This window comes from Podarcis erhardii, assembly GCF_964252035.2.
Source record: "Podarcis erhardii genome assembly, chromosome: 2".
In the NCBI taxonomy this organism is placed as follows: domain Eukaryota; kingdom Metazoa; phylum Chordata; class Lepidosauria; order Squamata; family Lacertidae; genus Podarcis; species Podarcis erhardii.
The window spans coordinates 69796579-69814907 of NC_138498.1; the positions used below are offsets into that span (position 1 = coordinate 69796579).

The 18329-nt window shown below is 47.4% G+C and overlaps 1 protein-coding gene across 3 annotated transcripts in view; it reads left to right on the top strand.

Annotated features, from left to right (window-relative positions):
- FGFR4 (fibroblast growth factor receptor 4) overlaps positions 1-18329 on the top strand; it is a 51299-nt gene that overhangs the window by 710 nt on the left and 32260 nt on the right. The window contains exon 1 of one of the 3 annotated variants that reach the window (XM_081850200.1): positions 1048-1135. The exons of the other annotated variants lie outside the window; for them this stretch is intronic. Within the exon in view, the coding sequence (XP_081706326.1) occupies positions 1063-1135 (73 nt within the window). The 5' untranslated portion in view covers positions 1048-1062. Of the gene's footprint in view, positions 1-1047; positions 1136-18329 lie in introns of those variants that run through there. 3 annotated transcript variants of the gene reach the window in all.

Below are 18329 nucleotides of genomic sequence, written 5' to 3' on the forward strand. Positions count from 1 at the left end.
GCAGCATGGCATGTGAACACTTAAGTGGAGCAGGGCTTGCTTCCCCGCCCCCAATATTTTATTCAGGTTGGCACCCCTGGTGTCACACTAGGACCTGGGAGACAAGGTTCAAATCCCCAACTAGTCATGAAGTTCACTGGGTGACCTTAGGCCAGTCGCAGGAGGATCTCAACCTAACCTACCTCACAGGGTTGTTGCAGATATAAATTAAGAGGATGGAGAACTATGTATTATTACACCTTGAACTCTAGCTAGGGGGGAAAGAAGGCATTTGCAACACATTACAGTAGTCTGATCTGGAGGTTTGTAGCACATGGCTTAACTTGGCTAAGTTTTCTCTATCTGGGATGGACTGTACCAACTTTAGATGGTGGAAGGCATTCCATCCCATGAAAGGCACATGAGCTTCCAGTGACACAGCTGGATTTGTCAAACACTGATCAAACACTCATGTGTCAAACACTGTCCAGAATGCATCTTCTCTGAGACAATGACCCATAATGCTCTCTCTGCCAGTTTATTAGGCCACATCCAGTCCCATTACTGATGCTTGATGCTGATTTAGCACTTCCACTGCCTCACTTAAATCAGATGTAAAGGAGAAATAGGTATCTGCTACGTACTCCATGGTACCTGATTCCAAATTTCCAGATGACCTCATTCAGCATTGTCATGTAGATGTTGTAAAACATGGGAGACAAGATGGAACCCTGTGTGATGCTACAGAGCCAAACAGCAACCACCTAGCATCACGTTCTAGAATTTGGCTTGCAGGTAGGACTGTGTGTCCAGAGCCAAACAGCAACCACCTAGCATCACGTTCTAGAATTTGGCTTGCAGGTAGGACTGTGTGTCCAGTCCAAACAACCTATGCAGAAAAATAGCATGCCTGATGGTTTCACAAGCTATTGTCAAAGAGTATGCGGTCACACTTGCCCTGGACTTTTCCCAGTAAAACAACAGGGTAACTAAAGCAGTTTGTGGGCTCGTTTCTGATTGGGTGTACCCTTAACTTGTAGAGAAAAGGAAGAACCTATCAGTCCTTGAGCCTGTGAAGTAGTTATGAGGAGTGTCTTTGAGCCTGTGCAGAGTACTTTGCCCTCCATACACCCAAGGTCAAAGGAGCGGTGTCAAGGTAGGTTTCGGCCCTAGCAACTTTCATTTTGGAAATAAAATATTGATCACATACTGGATTTCAGGACACTTAAGGTCTATGGAACCCACAAGGTATCTCACCTTGGACTGCAGAGCCAAGCGCAACCCTTTCACATGAAAATTCATTTGTAGCTTTTTCTTTTCCTTGAAATCCTGCTAAACAAAGGATTATGTGTTATTTTAAAGTTTACTTGTATTGTCAACATTATTTATGTCAACTCTGTACTTGTCTACTCAGAAGAAAGTTCCATTGAGTTACCAGGACAAGTGGGAATAGAACTGCAGCCTTAGTCCCAATAAAGTTATGATCCCCCTGGCTCTGCATTTTCAGATCTGAAAACATTTATTTGTTTATATTTGTTTGTTTTTTCTGGCAGTGAGAGAGTTCTCACTGAAAAGAATATGTGTGTGAGCAGAGGTACTTATGAGATGTTTGGGGACAGAGGTGCATAGAATTTGTGCTGGACCATAACGTTATTTAGGTGGGCGGGGGGGAGAGGGAATGATAGATCGGGATATGAGATTTGTGTTTGTATTTCAAGGAGGAAATGTGAGGCTATAGTGCAGGATTGGCTGCATCTTGGGAAGTAGCAGGTCTGACAACCTAGAAAGTGTTTGGATAGTCAGAGGAGAGTGCTTGGTATTTGAGGGCTGATGTTTGGGTGGGATATGGAGCTTGTGTAGCGGCAGTGAGTATTTTGTTTGCGAGGTGGGGTTAGCTGTTTGCATCTGGGGAGAGCGGAGAGTAGATGGAGGGTCTCAGTGCACAATTCCCTGTTGTGCTGAGCTGTGGGACACGGCAGGGGGGTGCACGGGAAGGGGGTTGTGGTCAGAGGGATGTGGTGACACTGGTATGTGCTGAAACCAGGGAGGCAGCAAGCTTGCCGCGCTGCCATGAAGGGCTTTTTGTTTGACTGCAGTTATGTACTATAAATCAGGAGCAATGCCCCAGCCCTGGCCCCTCTTGCAGGGGAGGAGAGAGGAAGAGACCACATCCAAGCCCTGAGCCTGCAGCATCTAGAGCTAGGCCCTTTGCTTGGCTAGACCCTCGCTGGGTGGCCTGGAGGCAGAGGTTCTCGGCAAGGCAGTGTGCTGTTGACAGATGGGATGCCTAAGCTGAGGGAGAACCCATTGCAGAGCTGAGGAAATGGCATTAAGAGGGACTCTGTTGGCACTATACCAAAAGGGAGTATTCTGGTGGGGTTGCCAAAAACTAGCAGACAAAGCTGAAGATGATAATCTGCTAATGTCTGCAGATCAAGCAGCCGTTAATGTCACAAGATCAGGGACCAGTCAAAAAAATTGGCAACCTTATATGCCAGGGGTTGGCAAGTCAAGTGGCAGTTCAGGAACTGCAGGGAAGGGGATCTGCACACTCTTTCCCATGGCATTCATACAGTAGCTCATAGCAGTATCAGTCACATTATGAGCTTGTTCCACCCACCCACATTATTAGGCACAGCAAGTCTTTGTTCACACATACTAAAGCCAATGGTGTCTCACACCCTTTTGAAGAGTCTTGCCCCACCTGGAAAGTTTGCTTTACTTCTTTATGGATCCATTACAACTAACAATATATAGAAGACTGGTTTCCATCCCCAAAATTTCTTGCAGTTAAGGTTGCCAACTGATCAGATGCATAATTTGCCTAGACAGCTCCTGTACTCTAGCTGCAGTTTGATCTGCAGAAATGTGAAGAGCTAAGCATGACCTCCTGCTAATGTTTGCAGGGCAAGCTGCTGTTAATGGTACAGGAGCAGAGGCCAATAAAAAAGCTGGCAACCCTACATTCAGCAAAGTCATGATGTTCTTTTTAAGTCTGCTTTTTACAGCGACTATATCCTCCATGATGGGCTATGCAGCTCAGGAAGGGGAATAACAAGCCCTAACAGTCACATGGACAAACAGTTTGGGGAATATGGACTTCCGCTCCTACTTTACGCACCCCCCACCAGCATGGATGTTTATTAAATTGGAGGCATTTTTTTTTCATTTAGAGGAGTCTAAAATCACCCACTGCTTCTGACTATGGCCCATTAGCTGGCTGTAAAGCCAGGGTGAAAGGCCAGCAGCAATGCTTAGAGCAGGCTCTCCATCACAGAGTGAAAAATTAGTAAGGGTGGAAGCAGCTGGGCTGGGAGCCCACATGTCCCACTGGGGTGAGGCCCTAAGGGTAGTGAGCAGTAGCCAGAGCTGGCTGGTCCAAGGAAAGACTCCAGAGCCACAAGCAGCCTTCGTCTCCCATTCCCAAAGAGCAGACCCTTTGCTCCTCCCCAGCCAGAGTGGCAGTACCCATCCAAGGGCAGGCATAGGCCATGCAGGAACAGGCAAGAGAAAACTCAGCCACTCTGTGGGCAACAGCAGCAGCAATCCAGGAAAAAGAAGAGATGGGGGAAAGCACCCCCCCTCCCCTCCTCGCGTGCCCCCCTTTCTCTCCCACCCCTGAGCTCAGCCACAGGCGCCTGGCTTCAGCTCCAAACAAATGATTAGAAAGCTGGTTATAATTGGATAGGGGGAAGGAGGAGGGGCTCGCCTGCTGAGAGCCACTTGGATCCAGGATGGGAGAGAGACAAGGGCTGCTGGCAGCTTCCCGAAGGAGAAGGAAGACTCTCTGATCCTCCTCTAGGCAGAGACGGAGCCAGCCACAGGGTGACTGAGCCGGCAATTGCGATGGAAAAGATGCTGGCTTGTGTTTTGGCTTTCCCCACCAAATAGCTGTGCTCCCTTAATTTCCTCTCCTGAGTTGGCGGTTGCACTGGGAGCCTTCGTGTAAAGGCCCCAATTATCTGTTTGAACATAACGGCTTGGCTGTGGATGCCCCTCTGCGAACTGTGCAGTTTGCAAATCACAGGATGCAATGCTGTCTCCAGGGGCACAGATAACATTCATACCCAGCAGCTGCTGTAATCCAGAAGTGCATGGCTACATCCGCAGGCAGGCTAAACCACCCTCTGGTATCAGGGAGTGTTCTTTCTGTAATGAATAGGGGGTCACTGCTTACCTAAAAGAAAGGCTTGTCACCTTCAGCTCATGCCAGTTGGGCTGTAATCACACCTGGCGCAAAGCAGCTTTGCCCAGGGATTCAATAAGCTGAAATGCCTGGCCAAATTGCCATTGCTCGGATAGCTGGCAAAGTGCTAGATTTGCCGCTGGTTTAAATTTCCTTCCGCTGGTGTCAACCAGGATGGCATTTTGTAGGAGTCAGGTGGAAGTCTCCAGCATATTCAAGGTACGAGTAACACTGCTCTTGGAACCAGAGAGCCAAATTTGCCACCTAGTACTCTGAAGTCATTTTCACAAGTGGCATGCACCACTTGATCCAGTGAACATTTACTCCAAAGCAGGCCTTACTTGCTCCCACTTAAGTGTTCCCAAAGGATTGTAGTCTTCAAGCATCTTTTCCTGCTTCTGTAACTTGAATGCACCAGCTCTTCTGACTATGATGTACATATGTGCATGTAAAAATCAACTTTCCATCACACAATGACAGCATTGGTAAAAGGTGACTTTCGACTAAAAGGATCAATTGTGAAAAGTTGGGAACTATCCCTGTAAGTCATTTAATCCAGAGCCACACATTCATTCAAGAGACCAGGACACGGGCTGCATCTATTTTATTTTAATTCTGAAAACTGATGCCTCAGGATGGTGTAGTTGAAAGCCTCCATGTGATGTCTTTAATGATGTCAAGCCCAATTACAGTGGTCATCTCGCTTGGCTCTGTTTCTTAAGTAAAATGCCAATGTCAGTGTGAGTCCAGCATTTTCTCGAGACCTGAGAAAAGACATCTCACAACCGCCATTTAGGTAGCTTTTTTTGCAGTTAAACCTGCCTTATTTAGCAAGGTCTCCCCTCGCTAAATCTACATTCCTGCTGTTTAAACCTATTATTTTCTTTCCTGGCCTGATAAACAGTGTCCCCTCCTTCCCCATGACATCCTTTTAAATGCAGAGCCTCAGTCCAGCTGTGATCATCAAACCAACCCTTCCAGAGCAGGCCTACTGTTTTCTAACAGCCTGCTCCAGAGCAGAGAGACTGAGAGCTGCCAGTGCACCCATTACATTCAATGAACGGAGTTGTGCTTAGATGTGCAGGTCTTGATTAATGTTTAACAAAGCTCCTTGGATTATCTCTTGCCGAGGGGTGTAGCCTAGTGTAGTTTCAGTTCCAAAGGCATTGTGGTTTGACCTGGTCAGGACTGACTTTGTCTCTCTCTCCCCCCACCCCCACCCCCCAGGCTCTTATTCTGTGGCGTTTCATTCTCTGTTCACATGGCTTGATGTATGGGCTGCCTTTTGCCATAAGATTTTTGTGGAAAGGAGGGACCTCTCTCAGGGATCCCTGGTGGACAAAGGTGCATTGGGAAGCTCTTGAGCACATGGAGGCTGCTGCTGTTGTGTTGCAAAGGGATCTAGGTTCCTCTGAATGGATGCTGGCTGGCAGGGATAAGGGCAGAGTACAGGCCAGGCTCTTTCTAAACCCTTTCCCCTTATGCCTCAGCTTGAGAGCACAAACCCCAGAAGACGATGCTGAGCCAGACCCTCCCTGAGCAGCCTGTCCTCCTCTTGGCCCTACTCGCCTCTGAAGATCACCAACAACTTAGGGCTTTGAAGTGCCTCCCACTATCCCCCCCTCCACCCCCATCCCATCCACTTGTCACAGCAGCTGCCTGCCCTTTGCTCTGCTGAGGTCAGAGTGCTGGCTTAGGGCGATGATGGCCACATCTGCTGCTCTCTGCGTGGCCCGAAAGAAAGTGAAGCAATGATTTTATTTTTCATTTTAAAAAGGAGCGGGGGAGAAGCAACCGAGAATGGTGTTTGTTGTCCTGCAGCTGGACTGCACCCAGGTTTCTTTGCAGCCCAGCAGCATCTGTGGGACAGAAAAGAGTTCCAGCCCCAGAAAATGTACATGGCAGGAACAATCCCAACCTTTTGGGGAACTGTGGTTGAAAACCTTTCACATTCAGAACTGGGAATTAATGGCTAGGGTGCTGATGCTTTTGGCTTTGAGCTTCTGCTCCTTTGATTTGTGCTCAGCTTGTCTAACCAGAAAAGACAGAAACATTAAATTACTCTAGACGTGTGCTAATATCACAAGAGTTTGCAACGCCAGTATTACACCATGATGACATCATGGTGCATGAAAATAACATCGTCTTTCAATCTGCTGCTTGGCAACAGGAACAAAGTGCTCGTTAAACACTTATGTTCAACAAGGATCAGCAGATGGGAAACTTTGGACGAACAGAGGGGAACCTGCTTCTTACCACTTTCTGACTGTTTCCCAACCTTTGCCAACAGGAAAACAGTAGCAGAGTCTCTCTGGGACTGAGTGCTACTGTCCCATCAAGCGAGTGCTGGAAAAAAGTCAGAGCAGAAGCCTCGCTCTGTTAAGCTGAATTTTAAAAAGAAAAGAAAACATGTTTATTGTAGTAAGTGCTGAACTAAAGAGCAACACCTCCCTCACATTAAATCAGGAAGATTTAATAATACTGTAACTGATACCCACATTTGGAACAGTGGAGGAAAGGAGTGTTAAGAGAAACCACATCTTTATCCTCAGAAGAAAAGGAAAAATCTGGGTTTTAAAACACACCCATGATGTGGGGATCTGGCTCACTAACTCTTTCTTCTTAGTGCATACTGTCCTGCTTTATACTTTTGGGGGAGCCATGATGGACCAATCTGCTGCATTGCAAAGAATGGGCTGATGAAGGGACTCACACCAGACTATAATGCAAAGGGGAGAGCAAGAGGGGCAAATTATATACAGTATTAATTGAAAAGCAGCTTCAGAAACTTGCCGTTTTGAGAGCGGGGATGAAAGGGAAGGCTGTTTAACAGCTGCACGTAATTTTGCTCCCATAAGAAGTAGTGGTGGCCACCAACTTGACTTAAAAAGAGGAGTAGACAAATTCATGGAGAATAAAAGCTATCAATGGCAACTGGCCACAATGTCTTTGTTCCACCTCCACTGTTGGTGGCAGGTTGCCTCTGAATACCAGCTGCTGGGATCACAAGTGGGGCGAGTGCCGTGGTGCTCAAGTCCTGCTTGCAGACTTCTCATGGGCATCTGGTTGGCTGCTGTAAGAACAGGATGCTGGGTGAAGCAGGCATTTGACTTGATCCAGCAGGGCTTTTTTTCTTACTTTCTGAAGGGTGTTCGTTGTCTGGGGAATGGCTGCATCTCAGTGGCAGATTAAACCTGGGACCTTCTGCATGCACAGCAAGTCCCAGGTTTAATCCCTAACATCTCCAGGTAGGGCTGGGAATGCGCCGGGTCTGAAACCCTAGAGAGCCACTGCCAGTCAGTGTGGACATTGCTGAGCTAGATGGACCACTGACTTTGAGAGAGGCGGCTTTCTATATTCCTAAAACTGTTTCCAGTAACTCATGGAGGGAGGGGTGGGGGAAAGAGATCCAGAGACAGCATTCGGAGCAGAATCAGGTTAAGCAGAGGTTGACACAGATGCTTTAGTTGGGATTCCTGCATTGCAGGGGTTAGACTATACGACCACCAGAGTCCCTTCCAGCTCTTTATTTCTATGATTCTATAAGTAGCTTTCCTCTGTACTCCTCCATCTCTTGAGGCTGCTTTAAAAAAAATATCCCACATACATCTAACATGTATGTGGCTCATCCACATACCTAGGAAGGCTTCTGTTCCCATTTGGGAGTGGCCTGCTAGCTTCCTAAACTGGCTCAACTTTGCTGGGAATGACTGATTCAGTGGTGGAGCTGATGCCTTGTGTGCAAAAGGCCCCCGGTCCAACCTTGGTAAAGTTGTGAAGGATTCCTGCCTGAAACCTCAGAGAGATAAGACAGTACTGAGTTGGTGGACCAATGGTCTGACTCACTATAAGCCTTTTATCTTATCTATCATCCCCGCCCCACATAGATATTTGGGAGGTCTATTGATTTATTTATTTTTTGCTGTAGAAGGAAAGCCAGCTGAACCCCAGGATTATCCACTAGGCCCTGCATTCCCTCACACACTCTGTCCCCTTGTGTTCATCCCAATGGGGTGTAGATAAATACAGATCAGGGAGAGAGATGTTAAAGGAGTGTGCTTTCCCTACCCATCCCCCCCCCCGTCCCCCTCCCTGGTTGTTTACACTGAGCTGTCCGAATCAAACAAATTCCATCCAGCTTAAGACACTCCCCTCCCACTGCCCCTCAGCAAACACCCAGCCTTACTTGCCCATCGCCTGTTAAACACTCAGGAGGGAGGCCTCCTGCAAGCTTTGCGTGGCCTTTGTGAATGCCTGGAAGGGCCCAGTTTCCCAGGACTTCACCAAACAGGTTTTAGAAAATAGGTCCTGTGAAGGACCTACTGGATTGTTAAGATGAATTTGGACCATGAAAAATGCTTGCCAAGGTCAAGCTTTGAAAAGTGGACAGGACTTGACAGTGAAGAACTTAGAGGTGGGTCCCTATGTCTGTGTGGTGCTCACTTCTCCAACTCTTCTTGTAGTATCCCAACAAAAGTGATGGCCTCTTCTTGGGTGCATTAAGCTATAGGATTTGCCGCCACAAGACATAATGACGACCACCAACGTGGATGGCTTTAAAAGAGAATTAGACAAATCCATGGAGCATAAGTTTGTCAATGGCTACTAGCCAGGATAGCTATGTTCTATCTCCACTGTCAAAGACTGCATGTCTCTGAATCCCAGTTGCTGGAAAGAGCAAGTAGGGAGGAAGGCTCTTGTGCTCATGTCCCACTTGCAGGTTTCCCTTAGGCAGCCCTGTCTTACGATGTCTCACTAGCAAGCAGTTGGTCTGATATTCAGTTCTTCTTCTGTTGTTAGAGAATACGAGCCAACCCCCAGTCATGTACTTCTTGTTTATTTTATTTATTGAAAAGCGTGTATATACCTCTCCATTTTCCACAAATATCTAAGTGGTCCATGTTTGCTCTTGCAGCCATCCCACATAACATCCTCGTAATGTTGCAGTTGAAACTTGAAATGGAGCATGGAAACACATCCACTCTCCACAGCCTTCTTTGCCATCTCAAATCATAGAACCATAGAGTTGGAAGGGACCACAAGGACCATCTTGTCCAACCCCTGTAGTGCATGAATCTTTTTGCCCAACGTGGGGTTGGAACTCACAACCCTGAGGTTGAGAGTTTCTTGCTCTAACAACTGAACTATCGTAGAATAGGGGAAATGCCATATGGACATTTGTACCAGTTAACTACAGTGGTACCTCAGTGGTACATACGCTTTGGGTTACATACGCTTCAGGTTAAAGACTCCGCTAACCCAGAAATACAGTGGTACCTTGGGTTACATACGCTTCAGGTTACATACGCTTCAGGTTACAGACTCCGCTAACCCAGAAATAGTACCTTGGGTTAAGAACTATGCTTCAGGATGAGAACAGAAATCGTGTGGCAGCAGCAGGAGGCCCCATTAGCTTAAGTGGTACCTCAGGTTAAAAACAGTTTCTGGTTAAGAACGGACCTCCGGAACGTATTGAAATATACATAAAATCAACAGCAAACAATAAACAGCATCAGGGAGATGCACAATGAATCGCCTTCTATGCTTGTCTGATCCAAGTAGACCTACTGAAATTAATGACATTAAATTTCTCATGTATGATAACCTCAGCATGTCTACTCTGAGTAGGACCGGCGTTGGATACAAGCCAATATCTAAAATGGGCCAATAACCTAGTCTGGGAAAGCCTGAGTAAACAAGTGTGTTCTCTGTGGGTGCCTCCTGTAAAGTGGGGGTGAGGAGAGTGTTCCAGAGAGTGGGCACCACTACAGGAAGGCCTGTTTCTGTGTCGTCGCCAAGCAACATATTGTAAAATGCAGTACCGCTAACAGGGCCTCCTCTGAATATTGGCTCAGGAGCTGACAGGCAGCCACCACAGTGTAACATGCAAGTACAGCTAGGTACAACACACAGGACCGTTGCTGCTGCATCCTGCACTAGCTGCAGTTTCATAACCAGTCTTAAGGGCAATCCCATGTACAGCATGTGATAGTAACCCACATGGGAAGTTCCCAGTGCACAAACCACAGCAGCTAGGCTATTCCTGTCCAGGTAAGAGCAGAGTTTTGACACCAACTGAAGCTTGTAATAGACCCTTGCAGCTACCGAGATTACTTGCTCCTCTAGTGACAGTGATAGTTTCAGAAGCACCCCCAGACACCCGCTTTCAGAGGGAGCGTAACCGCATCCTGAACAGTCTTCCCAAATTCCAGATCTATGAACCACCCAGCCACAAGCATTTAGCCTTACCAGGATTCAGCTTCCCTTCACCACATCCATCTCACTGCTATACCCAGAAAACAGCTCATGTCATGCACAACCTCTACTGACTCTGAGAAATAGAGCTGAGTGTCATAGGTGACATTACACCCCAGATCTCCTAATGGCTGATCCCAACAGCTTCTTATATATGTTAAATAGCATTGGAGTCAAAATAGCGGCCTGAGGCACCCCACAACATAACTGACAGAGCTAGTCTGGGAACACAGCCCCGCAAGTATGAATGGAGCCGCTGTGAAACCTACAACATACAGAAATGGAGAGGGGGAGAAACTTGTATGCTACCTTGAGCTCCTTGGAGGAAAAGTGGGATATAAATGCAATTACAACTGGTGTGGTGATGATTCAAGGTGAACATTACACAGAGAGAGACTAACTCAAGTTGAAATATCCAGACGTGCAAAAAAGATGTGCCCATTTCCCCTTTGTACAAACATCACAGGCACTAGCCAGGACTAAAACTTCTTGAACGCTAACTTGATCCCATTAGATCCTTGCTATAATTCCTTGTGCTCTCCACTCTGAGGCTGTTTTTATTATTATTATTATTGCGTCTGGCCCCACGGATATAATCCTCCTATAAGATTGTTCCGTTCTGCTCAGCACTGGTTAGACCACAGCTGCAGTACTCTGTTCAGATTTTGAACGTTTTGATTACTTGAGACTTCACCACAAAGAATGAGTATAATGATAAAGAATTTACCAAGGAAGGAAAGAATGAAGGAGCTGGATGTCTCTAGGGTGCATTCACGCAGCACTTTTCTCCTGTGGCAACCATCCTCTGCTAGGAGGCTGAAAGACCCACATGCGTAGCTAGGGGTTGGGGAGGTGTTTACACTAGGGGGTGGCACTTATCATGGGTCATGCAGTGCACCCAAGCCACACATCTCTCCTGGGAGTGACGCGGTGGCTTCGGTGCCTGCAGGCTCCGCACTGCCCAAGATAGTGTGAGGCTTGCATCAGCCCACCGTCTCCATCTCAGCCATCCTACAGCTAAGGGGGAAGCGGTGGACAGACTCCTTGGAGGCTACGTGGCGTGCATCACGACCAAGCGGCTAGCTACGCTGCTAGAAAGGCCCCTCTTTGATTCCCAAGAAGTCCATGAGCCAAGGACTTCAGATATTCAAAATGCACAGGATTCTAAGGGAGAAAAACAAGGCTACTGCTTTCCTTTAATTTGGCAACCCACACCATGCATGCCGTCATAAGATGAGTGTGGACATCAGGTCACTAAAGGAGACAGAGATTGTGCAAAGGCATCTTTTGTGAAATCTGAAAGCCTCACCTGACTCCGACAATTTTAGCTAAATCATGTCCACACCCCCACCCAGCCTTCTCAAAACAGTGGCTAAGGGAACAGTAAAAAAAATGGCAGGGCTTTGGCCCACTCTCAGTTTAAACAGCCACACCTCTGGGAAAGGATCCTTTCTGAGATGCCCTTCCCTCAGTCCCCATGACTTAAGAAATTGGATCTTTGATCAGGACGCCAACCAACCAAGATAGAGCATCCATTATGGCTGCCCAGTATTCTATTTGGTACCCCCAAATCAAGATCAAACACTTAAGGCACCATTACCTTGAGACACAGACTTTCCCACAGGTGCGTAGGGTGTTTGTTGAACTAAGGTTCCAACAGATGCCCTCAGCATATTTAGAGGGGAGATACCTGGGAATTCCCCATATGGGTGCATTTATGGATGCAAAAAGGTTGAGGATCTCCTACATTACCTGCTCCTTTGCCCCTTATATTCAATGCCCAGAGGGGGGAAAATTATCACTTGTTCTTGACTGCCTCTCAGGTCGATTCCCCCCAGGAGGTGACAGTCAAGCACCTAGCTGATATAGCTGATAAAGATCTACAGATTACACACCTGGAAGCCAAATTTGCTCTGGCAGCTAAGAAGCTCCTTTCTGAATATGTTAATGCTCTCTAATTTTAAAATTTCACACTGTAAACTTTTTAAGCTGTAATTTTTTTTATAGAGTATGTCATGCAATTTCAGAGGAAAACCTTGTCTTGCCCTCTGCAGTACATTGTAAAGGCCTTTGGCTATGCACAATAAATTGACTGATTGATTGAGATGCCCTTACATATCCAAACTGGAGGAACTAACTCCCCTATGAGGACACGTGGGACTTTTTAGTTTACAGGGGACAGTGGTAATGGTGTATAAGACTATGCATGGTGTGCAGAAAGTGACTGGAATCAGGTGTAACATGTGCATGTCCAGATCCTCCACTGGATCCTCCACCTGGGAGCTGTTCCTGTGCAGCTCTTCCATGTTCCTCTTATTCTGTCCAGCTGGTCTTTCATATCCTGACTGTACTTCCTGGACTGACACAAATTCAACACAGACTGTTGTGTTGTTACCTGGTACGGATGGAAACTGGTCAGCTGTAGAAATTCTGACTACTTAGGCATCTTACGGGGCTCTTGGTTCAGGGCAGACACTCCTATGCCACTGCCCCACCACCACCACCACCAAGGGGATGGAGCTAGAAAAGTCTGAGTGAAGTTAGCTTGCAGGCTGCAGTGCTGCTGATGTCAAATACCTGAACTTGAGCAGCTCATAAGGTATAGTGCAGGGGTCTGCAACCCGCGGCTCCGGAGCCGCATGTGGCTCTTTTACACCTTTGCCGCGGCTCCGGGGCGGATACTAGCGAGGGGAGGAGGCGCATTGTGCGCCCTGACACTCCCCACTGTGGTGGGCGCTGTACTGGCTGTGACGTCGCATGGGGGCGGTGCGTGCGTTAGTCACGCACCGTCCCGGCGTCACCTTCCCGCCCGCTGTCAGATCGCGGCTCCGGAGATATATTTGTTTTAAATGTCGCAATGGTTTTGCGGCTCCCAGGTGTGTTTTTTTCTGCAGAAACGGGTCCAAGTGGCTCTTTTTGTCTTAAAGGTTGCAGACCCCTGGTATAGTGGAAAAGAGGAGATTGAGAGGAGACGGATGGTGTGGAGATCTCCAGTCTTGAGCATCTGAAAAGGGACCAGTAGAAAGCAATCACTTTGATGGTGTCTTCCAAGACTGTGCTAGCTTGAACAAAACCAGAGAGGTTCCGCCCCCCCCCCGAGGAAATATGCGTAGGATCAGCTTATGTGAATCCCAGCAACCCCCAAACAGAAATTTCTTGCCACCTTGCATGTGTGCTAGAATAAGTAGCAAGCTCTTCTCCCTGCTTTACATGACAGCAGCTGAGATGCTGCAGGATGGAAGGGAAACCTGGTCTGGGTGGCGGGACTAGAGGCACAGCCTGATGGTACTAGGTGGTGTCCAAGGGGTTGCTGTGTCCAATTAGCCCAAGCAGAGAGCTCCGAGCTTTAACTGCAATGACAGGAAATCAGCCTCAATGTGTTTACTGTGGGGGGATTAAAGCTGTTTAACCCCAGGCTCCCACATTTGCCTAGTTTTTTATGGCAGTCTTTAAAGACCCTCTAATGAGGGTCACAGCCACTTTATGGTGTTGCTGGCAGTGATAACACCCAGCTACTTACAACAGCAATTTGCAAACAAGCTGCCTCCACCACAGGGCACGCCATAAAGGACAGGAAGGATAGGTAGACCTGATGCGCAAGACCTTGAATCAGAGCAAAGGCAAAGAGACAGATATAATGTGAGCAGTGTGCTCTTTCCCTCCCAGATCACCTTTCTTGCTATTCTGCTGGTAGCAGCTTCTTTCCCAGGCTGGAGAAAACTGTATTGGCTGTGGAGCAAAATGCTCATGTGTTAGAGCAGAGCTAAAGGTGACCTGCGGTTCAGCTAACACACAATGTAATTTCAAAGCTAGGCCTTAGCCCTGAAATATGTGGAGAGAGGGCCCCTGGGCATGTGCAGAGTTCATCTCATCAGCATGGACTGTCCATAGCCCATCCACCTTCCATCCAGGGATAACTGTCCTGGGAGAATCCGGGAAAAATGGATTTATTCCATGAACTCCTTAGTGCTGCTGAATCAGATGGGTTCTACACTGAGAATAAGGCAAATAGGGTTCTCTGCCCTGCCCAATAGAGGACAAAACAGAACACCAAGAGCAGAGCAGAGAAAGTGAAAAGGCAGAGGCGGATTTAGGGGAGTGTGACTGGTTTGCTTGCACTGGGCGCAGAGCCTTGGGAGCACCACAACTATGATGAAGATTGGGAGGCATGAGGCGGGATGGGTGCTGAATTTTGGCGTCACATAGGGCACAAAGTCCACCACTGGAAAAGGGAAAGCAAGGAAAGATAAAGGAGGAGACATCCCCTGGTCTACACACTACATGGTCATGTAGCAGTAAACTGTACCACTTCGGAATGCAAGTGGGAGAATCACACTCTGAATGCTCCTATATAACAAAACTGGGGCAGGGAGATTTCCTTGCAAGTAATAAATAGCTCACTGGCAGAGCCCATGTTTTGCATGTAAAAGGTCCCAGGTTCAGCACTTGGCATCAGGTGGTGGGGGGAAAGACTTCTTCAGCTTAAGACCCTGCCCGTCAGAGTGGAGGAGATGATACTGGCCTAGCTGGACAGGCAGGCTGATCTGGTGGAGAGCAACCTCCTGTGTTCCCAGCCTTTCTCCTAGATGTTCAGGGGACAAAGAGCAGGGTTGTGTTCTGCTTTACCTGATGGCGCTTGGAGTGGTTGGTTGGTTGGTTGGTTGGTTGGTTGGTTGGTTGACAGCATCTATGTCCCAGCTTTTACTCCAATGAGCTGAAGGCAGCATACACGGTTCTAGTTTTCTTTTAAAACCATTTAAGTTGGCAGCCATCACTGCCTCCTTGTGGGAGCGAGTTCCATAGTTTAACTATGACCCCAATCCATGGACTGATATGCTTATGGCACTCAGCATGCATTACACACATCAATCTTGCAGAACTATATGATCATGAGCAGGCCAGGGGTTGGAAATATATAGCCTTGAGTCTGAGATTAGGATTGCGATAGGTACCAAAAGGGCAGCACTCGCAGGATGCTGCTGGGTATTGTTCAGGGACAGGAGCTATGGTTGAAGCCATGCATTTGAGTATTTGCTTGCTAAATTTGTATCCTACCTTTCCACCCAGTGGAAGCTAGTGACCATGATGCTAGTACAATAACATATAATAAAATGCATGAAATGACAATAATATGTGATGTACGATAACATACAAATGTAGTTAATAATGGTTTTGTAACTGATACAATAATTGCAAGCGGGCAGTGTGCTGCAGGGATAAAAGTATGCTGGAGTGCTGAAGCTATGGCCCAAAAAGGCATGCATGTGCGCATATATATGCAGGGAGATATATATATATAAATATATATGGAGATATATATCTCCGTTCCTGCATCTGGCACTGACTGACTGTGCTCCTGCCCTTTCTGTGCTTAGCCTCAGAGTAGTTCACTGGAGGCCCATGCAGTGTATCAAGCCCAGATGGCGCCCTGTGTGCTGTCATAATGTCTGATAATAATAACAAAGCAGGGCTGTTTACTGCAGTGCTTTTGGCGTGTCAGGCCACAGCACTTTAAAGATCACGGGGGGGGGGGACAACCCACCATGCACCATCTACCCAGCGGAGAGATTGCACAGATCACTCTCCTATCTAACACCCAGGGTCTGGGACATTTCCGTAAATAGTGCTTCTATTCTGGAGAGCGCGGCAGAGCATGTGTGCACCCGATGTCTGCGTGCGAGTAAGAGTTCCTGAATTTCAAAGTAATTATAGCACTTAGCACTGTATAAACTTTTTGTTTTGGAACATGCATTTGCTGAGAGATTGTGCCGCGCCAGTGTCAAACAGTTTATATAGCTTGAGCTTTTCCACCCGGGTTGCTTAAGCCGAGGAGTAACAATGCAGGCTGGTGTTCTCTCCACCTTTTCCACTGTCATTTGCTTCTGGATCCCATCCCCAACCTCCTGTGTCTGCTGACCCATGTGTGTCCCCTCCCTGAGCCGCAGTTTATGCTCGGCCCTTGCCCTTGCCCTTCCCCCTTTCTGTCCTTTGCTGGCGTGATCCTTGAGGTAGGGATTGTGTTTGGCTTTCTTTGTAGCATGCAGTGCCCTGCCACTTGAGTGCCAATCTCAGCGGAGGCCCCTCGGAGCTGCCATAATGTTTGTTAATAATAATAAAGGGCTGCTTGTGTTGAATTGCTTTCTGTGTGTCAGACCCCTACTGGCAGTGCAGCACTTCCTGTGGGATCAGAGCAAAACCAAGCATGGGCTCGGATTGCCCCAGGGCAATGTATGTGGCTTTTATGAAGAACGTGATTTGCATAACCCATGGGGTAATTTGCATTGTAAATCCAGGTTGCTCTCAGAGCTAGTGGACAAAGCATGCGAGCAACAGGGCTACGCTGGAATGCAGAAGGCAGCCTCAGAACAAGGCCTGCAAGCTTTGCTGTCCGGACGCGATGGAACTTCCAGCGGCAAACACAAGCCCTGGAGATGAATATGAGCACATTATACGCTTCTCTGCCTCTGTTATTTCTCTGCCTAATTACACAATCCCCTCTGCCTCCTATCCATGTCCATCAGGCAGCTGCTGCGGTTCAGGACTCGCATCAAGAAAGCTCTTAACTTCCAGAAGACCCAGAAATGTTTTGCTCTTTAAAAAACAGCAGCAGCAAGGACTTAGACATGTTAGAAGCAGTTGATGGGGGACAGCACAAGATGCCATGCAGTTTTGCCACTGACTCCATAGCCCATGTTTAGCAGCATATTTTTTACTAGCAAAAAGATTATGAGGAACAGATAACTCTCCAGACAAAGGGGTTAAAAAAAAAAGTTTTAAAGTGCTGGAGGTTGCAAGTCAATTTGGTCTCACCTGGAAGTGTTTTCCCTCTTAATCCCAGATGACTGCTCTTATTTACTCAATGGTGAAAGAAACACACTACAACATTGGGCACTCAGAGGCATTATTACGATTTTTACGCATGTTCCAGAGTTAAGCCCTGGCCGCAGATTCCAGGGCTAAGCCCTCTGGCCCCTTCAGGGAGGCCAGTATCACACATTTAGGCTGGAGGGTCTAGAAGAAGGGGGGTTATTTTCCTTCTCTCCTCTCCCCCAACAGGCTTCCTCTCAGATAAAATCATTTCATGTGTTCCATAATTCCACCATGGAAAACAATTCTCCTTAGAAAGGAGGTTAAAACCCACACATGGATTACACAACATGTCAGGGCTGAACCTGCAGAGTCTTCAGTGCATGTGACTTGATGCCATTCAGCTCTTATCTCTCATTTTCATTTGATCTGAGGGAGTCAGTCAAAAGCCAAATGGCTGCTTGGTAGCTAGGAAGGACTGGATGGGACTGAGCAAGCTGAAACTTAATCCAGACAAAGCTGAAATGCTGTTGGCAGTAGAACCATCTGCCATAGGTTTGCGTTTACACTCTCGAAAGGGGTTCTGCTGCCTCTGAAAGATCAGGTTCATAGCTTGGGGGATACTCCATGGCCTGGCGCTCTTGTTAGGCATGCCAGTAGTGTTAGTAGTAAGGGGTGCCTTTTCCAAGCTTTGGCCAGTTTGCTGTGACCTTTCCTGACAATGTCAGACCTTGCTAGAGTCATTCATGCCCTAGTGACCTGCAATACACTTTCCATAGGGCTGCCCTTTGGGAACTGCAACTAGTGAAAAATGCTGCGGGTGGGATGTTGACAGGTGTTAGGCACTGAGTCTATTGTACCAGTTTTCTGTGACCTGCATTGCCTGGTGAGTTGTTTCTGCACTCATTTCAAGGTGCTGCTGTTAGTCTTCAAAGCCCTCTGTCACTTGGGACCTGTTTCACTGAATGACAGCCTTCTTCCACCTGCTCCAATCATCCCCCAGCTCAGGGTTTCCAAAACTTGGGTCTCCAGCTGTTTTTGGACTACAGCTTCCATCATCTATAGCTAGCAGGACCAGTGGTCAGGGATAATGGAAACTGTA